Here is a 15,036-nt window from a genome sequence, read left to right as displayed (position 1 = left end):
TCTGACTAAAAGCAGTTTTGGAGTAACTGAGGCAGAACATTTCATTTTCTGAGCTTTGACGTGTGTGTGTGTGCGTGCGTGCGTGTGCGTGTGTGTGTGTGTGTGTGTGTGTGAGTTGAGCAGCCGTTAGCATTCATCAGCTGTTGCAGCAGGGATGTGTTTCCTTATCTACCCTAAAGGGATGATTATCTTGCATGATTAACTAAGGAGGGTGATGGTGAAAGCAGCATCCGTCGGCCTTTTGTTGTATATGTATTTAGAGTAGAGTAAGCAAATGACTGTGGTGATGAGTCTCAACATCAGTTAGTTGTTGCTCATAAAATGATAGCTGTGTTATTTTAATACATCCCTTCCAGGCAATATTTGTGTGATGATAGCAGCTCCTGTGGGAATACAGCAGTCAAGCTCTTATCAGATAGCAGCATAGTGATACTAAAAAACTTTTAATGGCAAAGTAGTTGTGACATAATTTTCCTAAACCGACTGTAAATGCATAGTTGTGTGTCATCTCCTTTCAATTCAATTCAATTCAATTCAATTCAATTCAATTCAATTTTATTTGTATAGCGCCAATTCATAACAGAAGTTATCTCAGGACACTTTTCAAATAGAGCAGGTCTATAATATTATTTACAGAGACCCAACCGTCCCCACCATGAGCAAGGTACAGCAGAACCACACCAGTGTGAGTGTTCAATGCTTCTTTGCAACTTGACTTCACTATAAACCAGGATCTGTCTTGTTTAACATTTGAGAAATTGTCCTCACTCCTCTATCTTCTTTTTTCTAACCACCATGAAAACATTATTTAATAAAAATTCCAGTTCTTCTATCCACTCAAACAGAAAATCATTTTTTTTACCGTAAAAGGAGGAAGTAAGCATTTTTCCAGTGTTGACACATGGCCAGTGTCAGTGCAACACAGTTAAGTAGCATGTTTTTGCTGTGGTTTTCTGTCCTTTGCCGACGGCGGCAAGGAAAAACGTCCTTTTAAGAGGCAGAAACTTCGGACAGACCCCGGCTCTAGGTGGGTGGTCACCTGCCTCGACCAGTTGGGGTGAGAGACAGAGAGAGATACACATAGAGACAGAGAGAGACATACAGACAGAGAGAGAACAAAGGTAACGACAGAAGGACAGAGACAGAGACAAAGGTGCACAGCAACAACAGTAGCAACAACTACACTAATAGTAGTGACTGATGATGATGATGATGATGATCGACAACAACAACGATGGGGGACAATGAGCAGTGATTATAGTAATAATAAAATCTGTAGTAATAATAATAATAATAATAATAAACAATAATATCAGTGATATTAGCAATGGGAGTCAATGGCAGTCAAGCAGGACCATGGCAGCTCCACCAGGATCCATGAGAACCTGCGAGACGAGAAAGTACAAGAACTCCGGGGAAGAAGTGAAGTTAGTAACACGCATTAACGGGACATGAATGTGTGCAGAAAGAGAGAAAGAGGAAGAGAGGAGCTCAGTGCAAAACTGTTCATAATGTTATGAAACCCCCCGTTTCCAGTCTTAATGCTAAGCTAAGCTGGCCAACTGCTGCGCACATTTACTGTACAGAAGTCAATGCATATCTCCAAAAATGTTTAACTATTCCTGCAAGCTGACCGGGTGCGGGTGCCGCTTTAGTGCATCTGCATACAGAAAACAGGCGGTTTGACTGTAGCAAGTGTCTGCCTCAGTTTGTAGATAGAGATGCAAATATGAGTTCACTGCAATAGGCCTCACTTTAGCTCCCCCCTCCCCCCTCCCTATCCTCATCTCACAGTCTTGTTCTTATGCAAACAAACATTGTCACATTTTACTGCGCAGCTAGGGAAAGTACAAAAGGCCCTTTCGTTCCTCAGTTACATCCTGTTGTACTTCATCCAACTCTCAAGATCCATTTAATTTCAGACTGTCAGGTTTAGTAAGGTGACAGAGTGAAAGGCGTTTGCATATTTCTGGGTATTCTGTTTTTTGACATCCCCTACATAGTGACAAAGATGTGACTCATCATCTTATCTCTGGACATCTTTTCTGACCACAAAACAGGTTATTTGTCTCACACACTGCAGTGGTTCATAACTTGTGTGAGTGGCAGCCTGCTTTTTTTTGGTAGCTGTTTACCAAAACGTGTGTGTATGTGAGTGTGCCTGTCTTTTTTCATGTACGTATGTCATATTATATAACAGTGTCATCACCCATCTGTTAAGGCTGTATTTGCACATGACAAAAGTCAAATCACTTGTCATCTACGTGGGTACAGGAAAAGGTCAAGTTCCTACTTGCACAAGAGCAAATGCATATTTGCTGTGCGCATGGTTTTCGAATTCACAGTCGTCCATGAATTGTGGCGCTTGCTACCAATGTTTGCTTGTCATTTGGCTTCCTGTTCAGCATCCAGTTGTGACAGGGAAAACAGCCTTTGTATATAGCAACCTTTGTACCATATGTTTGATATGATGACAGCTCATGATTAGTGAAGGAGCCTCTCTGTTGACTTTGAAGCCCCTGTAGCCTCACTGACACCGATGTCCTGGGACATGAGTCGGAAACAATTCTTATGAGCGAACAAAGCCGAATGAACAAAGTGGACAATAATTGAATTAATCTTATTTTGGCTTGTAGCTACCTGTTTATTGTCTTAGGTACCAGCTAATGTAGCTCCAAAGAAAGTTTTTATGTTCACAAACTTTGTCCTGATGACAGAATTAACCTTTGTTCTATACAAACGTCACACTTAACATGGAACGCTGTTCTAAGAACAAACTCACTCTCTGTTTAGCCGGTTCTGTTCAGCATTCTCTAGGCAGTGATTCACTGCTTTATTTGCTAGGCAGCATATTTTCCCTCTTTTTAAATGCACCAATTGGATTCTTTGTAGTAGTATACTTCACTGTTAATGGACCAAAACAACAGCTGAAATCAGTTCACTCAGGAATCTAATTTTTAAAATTTACAGTAGGTCAACAAAACTATCCATCATTGTACCAGCACTGACAATAGCTTTATTGTACGGTTTATTAACTCATTAATTCATCACAAAATATCATCTCTTTTCACATAACTTAAAAAACTAAATAAAAAATGTGTCAGATGTTTGCCCAGACAGTACTTCAAAGTTCAGACTGTTCACATTTTTTTTTCTGCTTTTGGAAACAGTCATTTTCAAGTGGATTCATTTCGTAGAGACTCTTCTAATTTCACTTGTTTAACTCTGTGCCCCTCAGTGCTCTTGAGCCCAGTAACACTGCAGAGGATGGGGAAGCCTGGGCTGACAACATTGTCTCGGACAACAAGAGGTCCTCTCTCTATGGCACAACACCCAGGTCAAAGGTCAGTCAAGCTGTTTTTTTTGACAGCCTACAACTAATAGATTCAGTTGCTCTGTGAAAGTACTTTTGTTCAGAAAGCTAAAGTTATCAACATTCCCTGGTAATGCTATTTCTTCATAATAATAAGCCAACAGCAAGATATAGCTCTGTGCCAAGGCCGACATAAAATGTTACATTATAAGCCAGTTGTATTACAGTGTCGACGATGACCTATACCTCCATTCTACGTCTCGCAATGTATTTCATAACTAGAATAGACATATTACATACCAGTCTTGTTTTTTGTGTCCCACAATTCTCCTTACTGTTGAATGACTGACCAAGGTTGACTCACTGTCCCTTTTTCTCTTTGCTGATCCTTCCCAGTATAATCCATAGTATAAGAAGTATAACATTAAAAATAAAATGTTCTGCTTCATTTTAACTGGATAAAGTACTACTATCTGTGAAACTTTGACCAGTCTTTGGGCTGTAAAGAGTTTTGTCTGATTTTGTGGGAATCTGGCCCAATCTGACTTGGCAAGGTCTGGTTTGTTTTGTATATAGACACATCACTATTACATTTAAACAGTTTAATAACCAGTTAAAGTATCTTTAACATGTAGAAACTTCAGTAGAAGCAGTTTCAGGAAGGAAAATAAAAGGCTGGGGGTGCAGGTGAGAAAATGCAATAATCAAGACTGAAGAGAATTGTTCTTTGTAGCAGTTATATATGAACAGAAATCAATCATTTTGCACACTGCTATACCATTAAATATTCTGTACAAAAGGCCTATAGACTGAGAGAGCTGAATCCAAACAGATTAAACATTTGAAATTTCCATGAAAACCTACAGCAACTGAAACCAGAGAGGGAAGCTTGAAAAAAAAAACAAGGCTAAAGAACCTATTCTTATTCTTATTCTTCTATGACCCCAGCAAATCAGGCTCCTAGCAAAACCTTTCAACAAAATTCTTGTTGCTGCTTCTCAAAATCCCTACCTAAAACCTTTTTTTTAGAACATATTTTTAAAGGCTTTTCTATAAAAGAAAGTTTGATGTAGACTAGAGACACTAAAAGACACCTGTCTGAACTCAATAGGCAGTGTGATGCAGTCTGGGGCCCGGTCATCTTTGGTAACAAAAGCAGGATCTGGGAATAACCTGCAGAGCCGCATCCACCGATCTAAGGGAGCGCTCTGGCACATGAGGAGTCAAACAAATGTTAAGTCATCCTGGGGATCATCATTCATTAATAAAAAATGGCCTTTGATTACACATAATTACCATCGTGTTGATGACGAGCAATAGAAATATGTCAGCTATTCTGTGAAGCCCCTTACTGCTCTGCCCTTTTTGTTGTGAAGTGTTACCAATTTCTTCATCAGTTAATAATGATTCCACAGCTTGGATAGTTTCTGTAATATAAATTCTAAATAGAGTATAGCTTTCATTTTCATTTTTCTTTTGTTTTCTACTGCACTGTATGCCAGGAAAATATCTATTTAGCACAAAATGGTCACCTGGTTTCACTGATCCGGAAAGGGTGTGAGACAAAAATATTGAATGACTGAATGTTTAACTCTATACCCTGTAAGACAAGCCAAACATTCTACTTTGGATCTGGATGAAGCATCTGAAGCCTGGGAGGCTGACAGGATGATACTAAACAGAAACTTGATATTATCCCCTGTGGCGACAAATGTCAAGCGTATGATTTAGCAAGTTCAAACTTAAATTCTCAATTTGCTTTTGTCCCTGGAGTGTTTCACATTATATCTAATGATACACAGTATGTGGAATAACAGAAATCCCTTAGGATGATATATGTCTCATATATTCATTATTTTATTAGTTGGGTACATTATGGTTTTTTTTATGCGTCTTCTCTCAGCACCCTAAAGATTAGATAAGAAACTTGTCTGAACATGAATATTCTTGGGGGCTAAAAAGTGTTTGTGAAAAAAATGGCTCCCCTGTTGGGTGAATTCAACGATAGCTGCATTCCATCTATATGGTTCGTAGAGTCTCCCTCTTGGTCTTGGTTGCATAACTATGACCCACTTACACCCACAGACAACTCTAATATGCACTATACCAATAAACACAATCATATTTATCCATTGTTCTTATTTAACCACACTCAGACTTAATAGCCACTCTTATAACCTGTTACACAAAGAGACAGGTGACCAATATACAGCATTCCCCTCTAGAGGGCACCATACATCCAAAAATAACACACATACAGCACAGTCTGTTCAAAACCAGTGAAATCTTCATTGCAAACTACATGTTTACAATACTATTTTAATTGTATGTTCCATTTTAACTAATTTTATCTGCATTCAGACCTTGCTTATAATATAATACAGAGGCAGACAGAGAAACAGGTAACATTAACCAAAATACACCACTTTTTACTCCGTCCAGCAGAAGGTGCCAGTGATTCACTAAGCAGCAGCGTTGTGGTGAAGATCTGACTGCTTTGTAGCTGAGACCTGTAGGACTTAACTCCAGCAAGGAGTGACACATGTTACTTTAATAGTTGCATTGTATATTTATGTCACCAGTAATAACCTAATACGAGGATTTGAATCAGTTTCAATGAATCATCTTACCTAACAAGCTCATGTTGGCATAAAACTTAACCTACCCTTAAAGTTAGCCACTCTAACTTTTTAATGAAAAAAGGGAAAAGGTGTGTAACAGTTTGAAGAGTTTGTGATAATCTACTGGTTATAACAGATCAAATGAGACTTACTTAAATACTATAAACCAGTTGACTTGCACTGAAATCAGCTTATATTAGGTGAGAAGGCTATTATTTTTTTCCTTTTACTTTTTTAAGAAAACTTGAAGACTCATTAGCAATCTAAAATTATTTTCATTCATAAGACAACATTTAAAAAAAAACAACTTCCCCTTGTGTGTGGCTATTTATCTTTGTATCTCTACTTTGGGTTCCTTATGTGCTAGACTTCACCGCAACAGAATTATCCTGTCCACACACTGCAAACTCAACTTAGTCTCTACTTTGATTGATGTCTTTGTGTCTCATACTTTCTAAAGTATCCATCACAGAGGGGAAGAATTTGAGCAGGCACACCCAGTTAAAAACCTGACACATGTCAGTGAAAGACACCCTCGTGTTCCATTGTTCTTTGTCATCACGGACACAACAAAACATGCGGCCATAATCACCTATCTTTTCAATCAATGTTTGCCTGCTTACAGTAGGTATATTTTTAAAATATCTGGTGAGGAAATCCTGGGTCATAGTAGGTGCTCTCCCAAGATACTTCAAACTTATCTCAGTCATTTAAACAACAATAATAACATGCTGTGTAAAGAGTAGTTTCCTATGTCGGTCATGGCTTATACTTAAAAATCAGTGTACCCAAACTAGGCTCAGTAATTGATTTGGTGATAAACTAACTCTCTCACGGCCTACATGTTAGTTGCTATACATATATGATATACTGTCAGCTACATGATATGTAACATTATCAAGGAGTAATGTTGCATAATTTTTTTATATTTTTACCAGGCCCTTCAATCCATAGTATTTAAGTCAGCAGCTACCAGGTTTAGTAGATCGTGTTCTACTAGTCTTTAATTTTCTCAGGGTGGAGCAGTGTTTATTGCTTGGAATGAAGTTAGGGAGTCAACTCTTTTTCTTGTTTACAAGTGCAAGAACTGTGTGGTGGAATGATTTTTTCATTGTGCCATATCCTCATTCTTACTGTTGAAGAAGCGTGGAGGTTTCTAATTAACCCTAGGCAGGGCTTAAACATGGTAAGGTATGTTTGGTATGTATGTTCAGTTCAAGTTTTATTCAATAAAAGGTAGAGATTGTGAGATAAAAATGAGTATGAAAAGATAAAAGGTGCCAATTATTAATCATAATTTACAGTGTTGGTTCAGGAAATAGTTTTCTAGATGTAGGTATTAGTAACGAGATGTTTATTTTTGTGTGAGTTGGTATTTACCTTCCATTTTGTATTTCTTCCTCCTTCTCTCCCTATATCACTTTCTATCCCTCCATCCTTCTCTCTTATTCCTCTCAGGGCAAAGAACTCAGCTACTCAGAGTCAGACCTCCGTAAGCCCAAAAGGTTTGCGACCTTTTCATTTGGTCTCAGAAAGAAGAAGAAGAAATATGAAGAGAATATCTCTAAGAGCACGTTTGGCCTTCATAGTTCGGGCATTGAAGAGCAAGAGGAGGTAACCCCACTCCTTGAGTCTTGTTTTCCTCAAATTCACGTGTGACAAGTGACTAATTTCTTACTTTATAGCTAACAGTTATTGTTTTGTCTGACTTATCCATAGCTCCAGTTTGTGTCTCTTATTATCGTTTATGTGTTTTTCTGAAACATACACAGGACAATCTTTAAAAAAAACATGAAACATACACAGGACAATCTTTAAAAAATCCAGAAGGTTTAACAACACTTATAGCTATTTTGAGGGTATTTCCAGAATCCTTAAAGACTGTGTTCATCTGCTTTACAATGAAACAGATTTTTTTTGCTCCAGATGGCCATAACCATCTATAAAGTGGCTGTAATTGATTTATACATGTTTTATAATTACAATGTATGAAATGGCAATGAAAATCATTCTCATTGCTCTCATAGCATCGTTTTTGCACATGTTGCAGCTGTTTTCATTAAATAACCTCTAAACCCCACTGTACACCACCTGGTCAACACCAGACAGACACAGTTAGCAACAACTGAATGAACATAGTGAAGCCTTTAGTAGCTAAAGAGCCAGATATTTTTCACAGGTGCTGGTAGAGACCAAAGTGGCAAAAAAAAACTTTTAAGGTACCAAAAAGAGGTACCAACGGGGGCTTGCTAATCCATATCTACAAATGATTATTCCTTTCATTAAAGTACCTAATGTAATTTCTTCATTGCTTAATGAGTGAACCTGTAAATGATCTTCTTCTAGCCTCCTCTGGACCTCAGTCAGCTTGAGTTGGACCAGGCCGATGCAAAGATGATGTTCAGTATGTCCCAACCAGAGCTTGACACCAGCGATACATTTGACATCCCTTCTCCTCCCCCTGTAGCCACAAACCAGTCAGAATCATATTTCACTCTCCTTAACCAGTCGCATTCATCCGTCGCTATAAACACCCAACCAGAAGCAAAGGAGCCTCTGACAAATGGCTCAGATCTTGTCGATGTGCATAAGGAACTGCAGAGAGCACCGATTGCTACCATTCCTGAGCTGCAGCTGGATAATCCAGACTCATCAGAAGAGAAAGAGAACATTCCTGTTCATGATCACTCATCCAAAAGTAATTCAAATGCATCTGCCCTCACAACTCATACAGAAACCACCTCTGCTGTTGATGATCAGACTGCACCTAGCCTTCCAGGTAGCCGGCCTCCAACCGTGCTTCACACCTCAGATTACAAAGCAGCAGTTGCTGACTCAGTCTGCACAAGCAACAGCCCGATTGACAGTAACATCCTCCAGCAGTCTTTCACAAACACAGAAACCTCTCTTGCTGAATCCACCAGAGTTACATTATCACATCATCAACCTGATGCCCCTGACATAGCTGACAGTACAACCCCAAATGGTAAACCCTCCCTGGAGGGTGTTGACTCCAAAGTAGACGCCACTATTCCAGAGTCATCTTCTGTTCCTCACGCTGACAACTCAGCTCTCAACACAGATTCAGCTCCTGTCCATCAAGAAGTCTCAATTTCTCGCGCTGAGAAAAGATCTATTCCTGAAACTGTCACCAGAATTTCAGCTGTTAGCGGTGAAAAGCGTGCTCGTCCTGTCAATGAAGATGCAGTTTATGGAGCGTTGTATGAGTCACTTTTTCCTCATAGTTTTACCTCGGGGGTAACTTCATCCCTCTCAACCCCTCCACCTCTAATCTGTACCGAGATAAGACATCTTAATACCAAATCAGAACCTGTTAAAACCCTTAATGAATTTCACACAGATACTAATTTGATATACTCTGCTGGCAGAATGGATGATGCTGTAAGTGGTTACACTAACATAAATGCCACGTTCAGCGAGAGAATTGTGATTTCTTCTAGCGAGAGCTCTAGATTTACCTCTTACCAAACGTCTACTGCTTCTGAGACTTATAGAGACCCAGATATCCACTACAGATATCTACCTTCCTCTCACCATTCAGAATTTGAACCAGTTGACAGCAGTAACATTCCTTACTCAGAGCTGACCTGCTCCCTTTCAGAGGTGAAATCAGACCGTTTCAGCCTCAGGTCAGTCCCTGTGGTTCAAAACTCTGCCCCTCCTGTTTCTGACTATGTAACATCCCCAGGGACAGATTCTCCGGTTACTGACTCCATACGGAGAGTGATCCTAGTCAAAGAGTTAGTCACAGACGAGACGGGCACTGATCCTGGCTGTCCCTCTCTTGTGCCTGAAAAAATGAGTGCAGCGAAGGGCCTTGAGATGAAAATTGAAGCAACAAAGAGTTTTTCTGCTCCTTCAGGACAGACGGATGGGTATGATGGGCCTTTAAGTCCAACATATCTGAGTGTAGGATCAGATGATAGCAGTGCCATGGAGATCTACTACAGTGCTGAAGAGGACAACGCAGAGAGTGGGAATGAAGAGATGTACACAGTGGATGAAAGAGAAGAAATTAGCATTGTAGACGGGATGAAAGAAGTTGTCGGGCTGCGTGAGGAGTTTCCACAGCAGGGGGAGATTGTAGAAAGAGTGATAAGCAATAGACATGGTGGAGAATTGAGGGTGGTAATTATTAAAATGCAGAACGAGGTAGGCATAATGGGCGATGAAGAAAAGGAGGAGGACATCCGCAGCCAAACTGAAGTGCAGCAACAACTAAGAAGTCAGAGTTTAGAAGCTCAAGTGCAGGAAACTGGGACGTCTGAGTTTCTTGTGGGCAGTGATGCAGAGAGTCAGGAGAAAGAAGTAGCAACCACAGCGTTTCTACAATTGAAAGAAGAGGGGCAGGAGGAGAGAAAGGAGGAGTTACCGGCCACACCGGTTCAGCAGGTGAACACACTGATTACACTGGTATGCGATGTTGCTCCACCCTCCAGTGAGCCACATGGGCAGGGAGAAGGGTCAGAGGGAAGCTGGGTCGAGGAGTTGGAAACAGAAGACCCCCCTAATGGAAAAAACCAACTCTTAAGCCAGGAGATTCTATATTTGGGTCACAAAGACACTAGGAGTTCTGAATGTATACATGCTGCTTCCAGTAATGCAAGAGAGGAAGACAAAATCACACCTAAATTTAGAGAGGCTGAAGAGCAAGTTTCACTTACTACAGAAGCAGACACGAGAGGTGAAGCAAGTGAAGAAAGCACAGAAACCAGCAGTAACATTGCAACAAGTGCAGTCACAGACACTTGTGGTGGAGTAGAGGTTGTCACAGGCACTTTGACACACAGCACTGAGTTGCAATCAGACGCCACAGAGCTTGAAAACAATAGGGCTCCGCAGAGTAGTGAGTGGGTGGATACAATTACTCAGAGCACAGACAGCACCAGGACGATGCAACAACAGGTAGCAGTTGTGCTGTCAGCCCCGCACGCAGACACACACCATCCTGATACCAAAGCTGTAGACACACTTTCAGAGGGACACGAGCATCCGCCAGAAGCCCAACCTGACCTGAATCAGGGGTAAGTGGAAAATCTTACTATCTTTGAGAAAAAAAAGGATTTGAGTCAAGCGGGGAAACACATCTTGAGTAAAACGAATGAGAGTACATAAGTCTGTGTGTCACTGATAGTTTGCTGTCAGTAGAAAAGAAGATCAGGACGTAAATAAGGAAAGTGCAACAAGTGAGAGTTATTTTAAGAATTTGTAAATGCTGTCATCTGAAGAGACTGTGCTGTACAAAATGTACCCTAAGGGGTATGTTAGACACACAAAGTAATATGTAATTATTGTTAATGTAAAGGAATGAACTTGTGCAGCCAAGATGATGGATGTTAAATGGGAAACCATGACTTTGTCGCCTTACCGTGTCGCAATCTGATATGGCCCTGTAATGTGTGATGGCTAAACATTTACTCTGATAAAGAGGTCAGCACTTGATAAGCTGTGTTGTTTACCAACAGAGCTGCCAACATACCTGTGTAGTATTGAACACATCCTTTTTTAATGCACCACATGTTTAGTGACATAATCGAGCATCACTTGGTGTTATGAGATCTCACTGTCACATCCCCTCTGCTTCGTGACCTAACTCAGACTGACTAATCCGAGGAGCATGTGTAGTCCACAGGTCATGACCATGTGAGTTAGCAAGTAGAACACTAACAGTAAATTGATTGATTTTGCTTCTCCGTTCTATTTGTTCAAACCTCAGCTATGCTTCGGTACCATAAGGGGTGCAGTATTGATTTGTGGTACTGAAACAATACAGTTAGTTCAAGGTCTGGTACAATGCACAATACACTGTTCACAGCTCAGTACACACGAGGGATGGTATGTGATTCCTTACTTGTCCCTCCCAAACAATAAATGTCTAGAAAGCAATAAATTAAATCTTTAAAGTTGAAAAATAAATCAGTTTTTTACAAGCAGGTCATCTCCAAACACTCTTGTCATAATCAAGGCTTAAACTAATGATTCTTTTTTTCTCTGTGAATAATTTGTTTGATTAATCCTAAAGGTTAGAAATGTCAGTAAAAAGTGACAAATGCACATCACAAGTTCCCTGAGGCCCAAGGGGTTTATTTATTTTGTTTTGTGTTTATTTAGCAGGTACAATGTACATTAGATGTATCATACCACATAAAGCTAAAAGCTAAATGTCATCTGTAGTCCCAGGGCGGAGGTCACTACGGATAAAAGATCAGTAGCCAGTAGTAGTGATGTCTTTTGGTTGCTTATGGACACTTAAATATATTCATTTTACAATAATATAAAACTGAGAAAAGCAAATGTTTGGCATTTATGCCTAACAAATTACATAAATTATTAGTCAATTATCACATTTGTTAGACTCCTTTTCTGTCAATCAACTAATCGATTAACTGACGGATTGTTTCATCACATGTGGATGAACACACTACTTCCATGTTGCACTATCCCCCTTCTCCAAGCTCTGGTGGTCAGCTGCTGTGCTTTGTTATGTTTTGGTGACAAAGACTAAGATAATGTGAAGAATTTTTTTTTGGCATGACAGCTACATACCAATTTAATGTTAACAACAGGAATTCAAACCAACCACAGCTGCTATTGCTCATGAAAAAACAAACCACGTTTTGCAGCTTCCTTTCAAGCCTACAGTGGTTCAGTGTCTCGGACCTCTGAGCCTCCCTAACTGCACTAGCATTTGCTGAGCCTGTGCCTAGATGCTGAGGGGTTCATGTGTCACACCCACCATTTTTCTGGGACTATCACAGGAGCAAAGTCACACAATACTAACGTGTGTTGGTGTTGCAATAAATGCTTACAACTTTAACCAGACTTACTCATAAGATCATGATCCATTTTAGCTCCACAACATGTCCTGACACCTGTAGCCCTGGGTCTCATGCCAGATTTTTATTCAGAGGAAATTAGGAAAATGTGGCTAAAGGTGATCTTACGAGTAAAAACAGCTTGAGGTTGTGATCATATAAGATATATGATAAAGTTGCTCTTTTTTGCATAGCAGTATGAGTATTTGAGCATGCGTTGTTGTGCATAGACATGTTTTTTTGATGCCCTTCTTTTGTCAAAGCACAGAGAAATAGGGGTGTCATTTCTGTAACCAAAGGTACATTTGTCAGAACATTACAGAAAAAGTTCCTTAAGGTGATAACTGTGGATGTTCTTGTTTAATTTTAAAGTTACAAAATCATGGCTGACAGAAAGGGTACAATTAAGTGATCTCTTGATTTAAATAGAGAGTTGGTTTTATTGAAATAAAATAGGGTACTAGTAAAAAAGTCCATTCAATTCTTGGTCTGTGTGGCCTGGGAATGATCTAATGAGCAAAGAACTAGGACAGCACTTCCATTCAGCTCTTTTAATTTTGCCACACAAACGTTTTTCAGCGTGTATTGGCAAGTTCACAATGGATCTATTGGAGTGATTTTGTCCATGTAATTAAGTAGCTAATGGTCAGTGTAGCAGGGTGAAATGCTTCCACTAGCCATTGCCATTACTCCCAATTTTATTTTATTTAAGTATTATCAAAATGTTTGTTTGCATTCCTTTCTGAGAAAGACAAGGTATTCTTTGGAATTTACGGCACATGATGTGACAGGTTTGACGGATGTATCTTTGCAGAAGATGAAACATTATGTAAACACAGCAGGATCTTAACTCACACAACAGAAAGGAAAGCTTTAATCTCCCTCACTGTATTCACAACAAAGGGGGGATTTTACTTACCATACATGTAGCACAAGAATTCATAAATACAAAAATCCACTTTGCACAGTATATAAACTGCCCTAAAGTTGTTTGTGAACAGGAATGGTGTGTTTAGTCTTTAGATCACTTATCAAGATGTTGCTGATTGGTGACAGTATGACTTCTTAGTCATGTAGTCAAGTATGTCAGATTATTAGGCAACTTTGCTGCATTATATATTTTATTTTTGTAACCACAAGATGGTAGCAAAGATATATTTTTTACTAGTGAGTGGAAGGCACTGGGTTTCACATATTACAGACATAAAAAAGGAAATGGTGTAGGTTCGTCAGATTGTGTAGTACAGTGTATAATGGCTAAAAATAACTGATTTGTTGAAAGGCCAAAGAAAAACAAATAAACCATCATAAAGAACCCAGTGTAGCTTTGTTAAGCCTCAACTTTATAGTCATCTTTTTATTCATGCATTAAATGGTTTTTATATGCTTAACAGTGTTCTGCTTTGGTAGAACTGGCTGAATTATACCGGTTACTCCATGCCAGAATGACTATCAGCAAAGGAGGTGGTTAGTGCTGAAGGTCTTTTCAGTTGTATGTCTGTGTCTGCGCGCTTCTGTATCATCACTTTCATTTTTTTTTTTTAAATTAAGAATCTGCCAACAAACAAGTTGTTTCCTCTCTACACTTAAAGGTCCAGTGTGTAACATTTAGGCAGAAATGGAATATAATAATCACGTGTGATTTCATTAGTGAATAATCACCTGAAAATAAGAATTGCTGTATTTTCCATCTCACCGCTATAGATGCCACTAAATTCTACACACTGGTCCTTTTTAAAACAAAAGTGATCAACAGGAATGTTGTCTTTTTTTTAATGCACCACATGTTAGGTGATATAGTCCAACATTATTGGGTGTTTTGAGCTTTGTGACCCGACTCAGACTGACTAATCCAAGAGTATGTGTAGTCCACAGATGCTTACTGAAAGATGAGGCATTTGCAGGCCATACCTGTCCTACAGGGTTCTTCTGTAGTGGTGTCATGAGGAGTGATATATATTTAGACTGGGATTCCCACCCACCTCATATGGTCCAGTGGTTAAAAAATGGCATGTTTTTGTTATTTCCCCTGTAAAAATGGAAGCAATATCACATCATTAAGGCTTTTTTTGTTTTTACCTCTTAAGTTTATGAAAGTCCCTTTCTTTCCTTTTTAAGTGTTTTTTTCTTTAACAAAATCTGAAAGAGACACAGGTGTATCAACATGTTTGTGGTTGGATGAGATTTGAAGCCAGTTGAGCCACTTGTAAGTCTTTAGTCAGAACTCTGCCTGTCAGCTTTGTCCTTTGTTTTCCTTCCATGTGTG

General features: G+C 39.4%; 1 protein-coding gene across 2 annotated transcripts in view; it reads left to right on the top strand.

The window, feature by feature from the left end:
• crybg2 (crystallin beta-gamma domain containing 2) overlaps positions 1–15,036 on the top strand; it is a 44,235-nt gene that overhangs the window by 4,356 nt on the left and 24,843 nt on the right. For both annotated transcript variants that reach the window (XM_051391279.1, XM_051391280.1), the window contains exons 2-4: positions 3,239–3,344; positions 7,393–7,548; positions 8,281–10,979. In XM_051391279.1, the coding sequence (XP_051247239.1) occupies positions 3,239–3,344; positions 7,393–7,548; positions 8,281–10,979 (2,961 nt within the window). The remainder of the gene's footprint in view (positions 1–3,238; positions 3,345–7,392; positions 7,549–8,280; positions 10,980–15,036) is intronic.

The sequence above is a fragment of the Dicentrarchus labrax genome, unplaced genomic scaffold, assembly GCF_905237075.1.
Source record: "Dicentrarchus labrax unplaced genomic scaffold, dlabrax2021, whole genome shotgun sequence".
In the NCBI taxonomy this organism is placed as follows: Eukaryota; Metazoa; Chordata; class Actinopteri; family Moronidae; genus Dicentrarchus; species Dicentrarchus labrax.
This window is presented reverse-complemented; position numbering and strand designations above follow the sequence as displayed.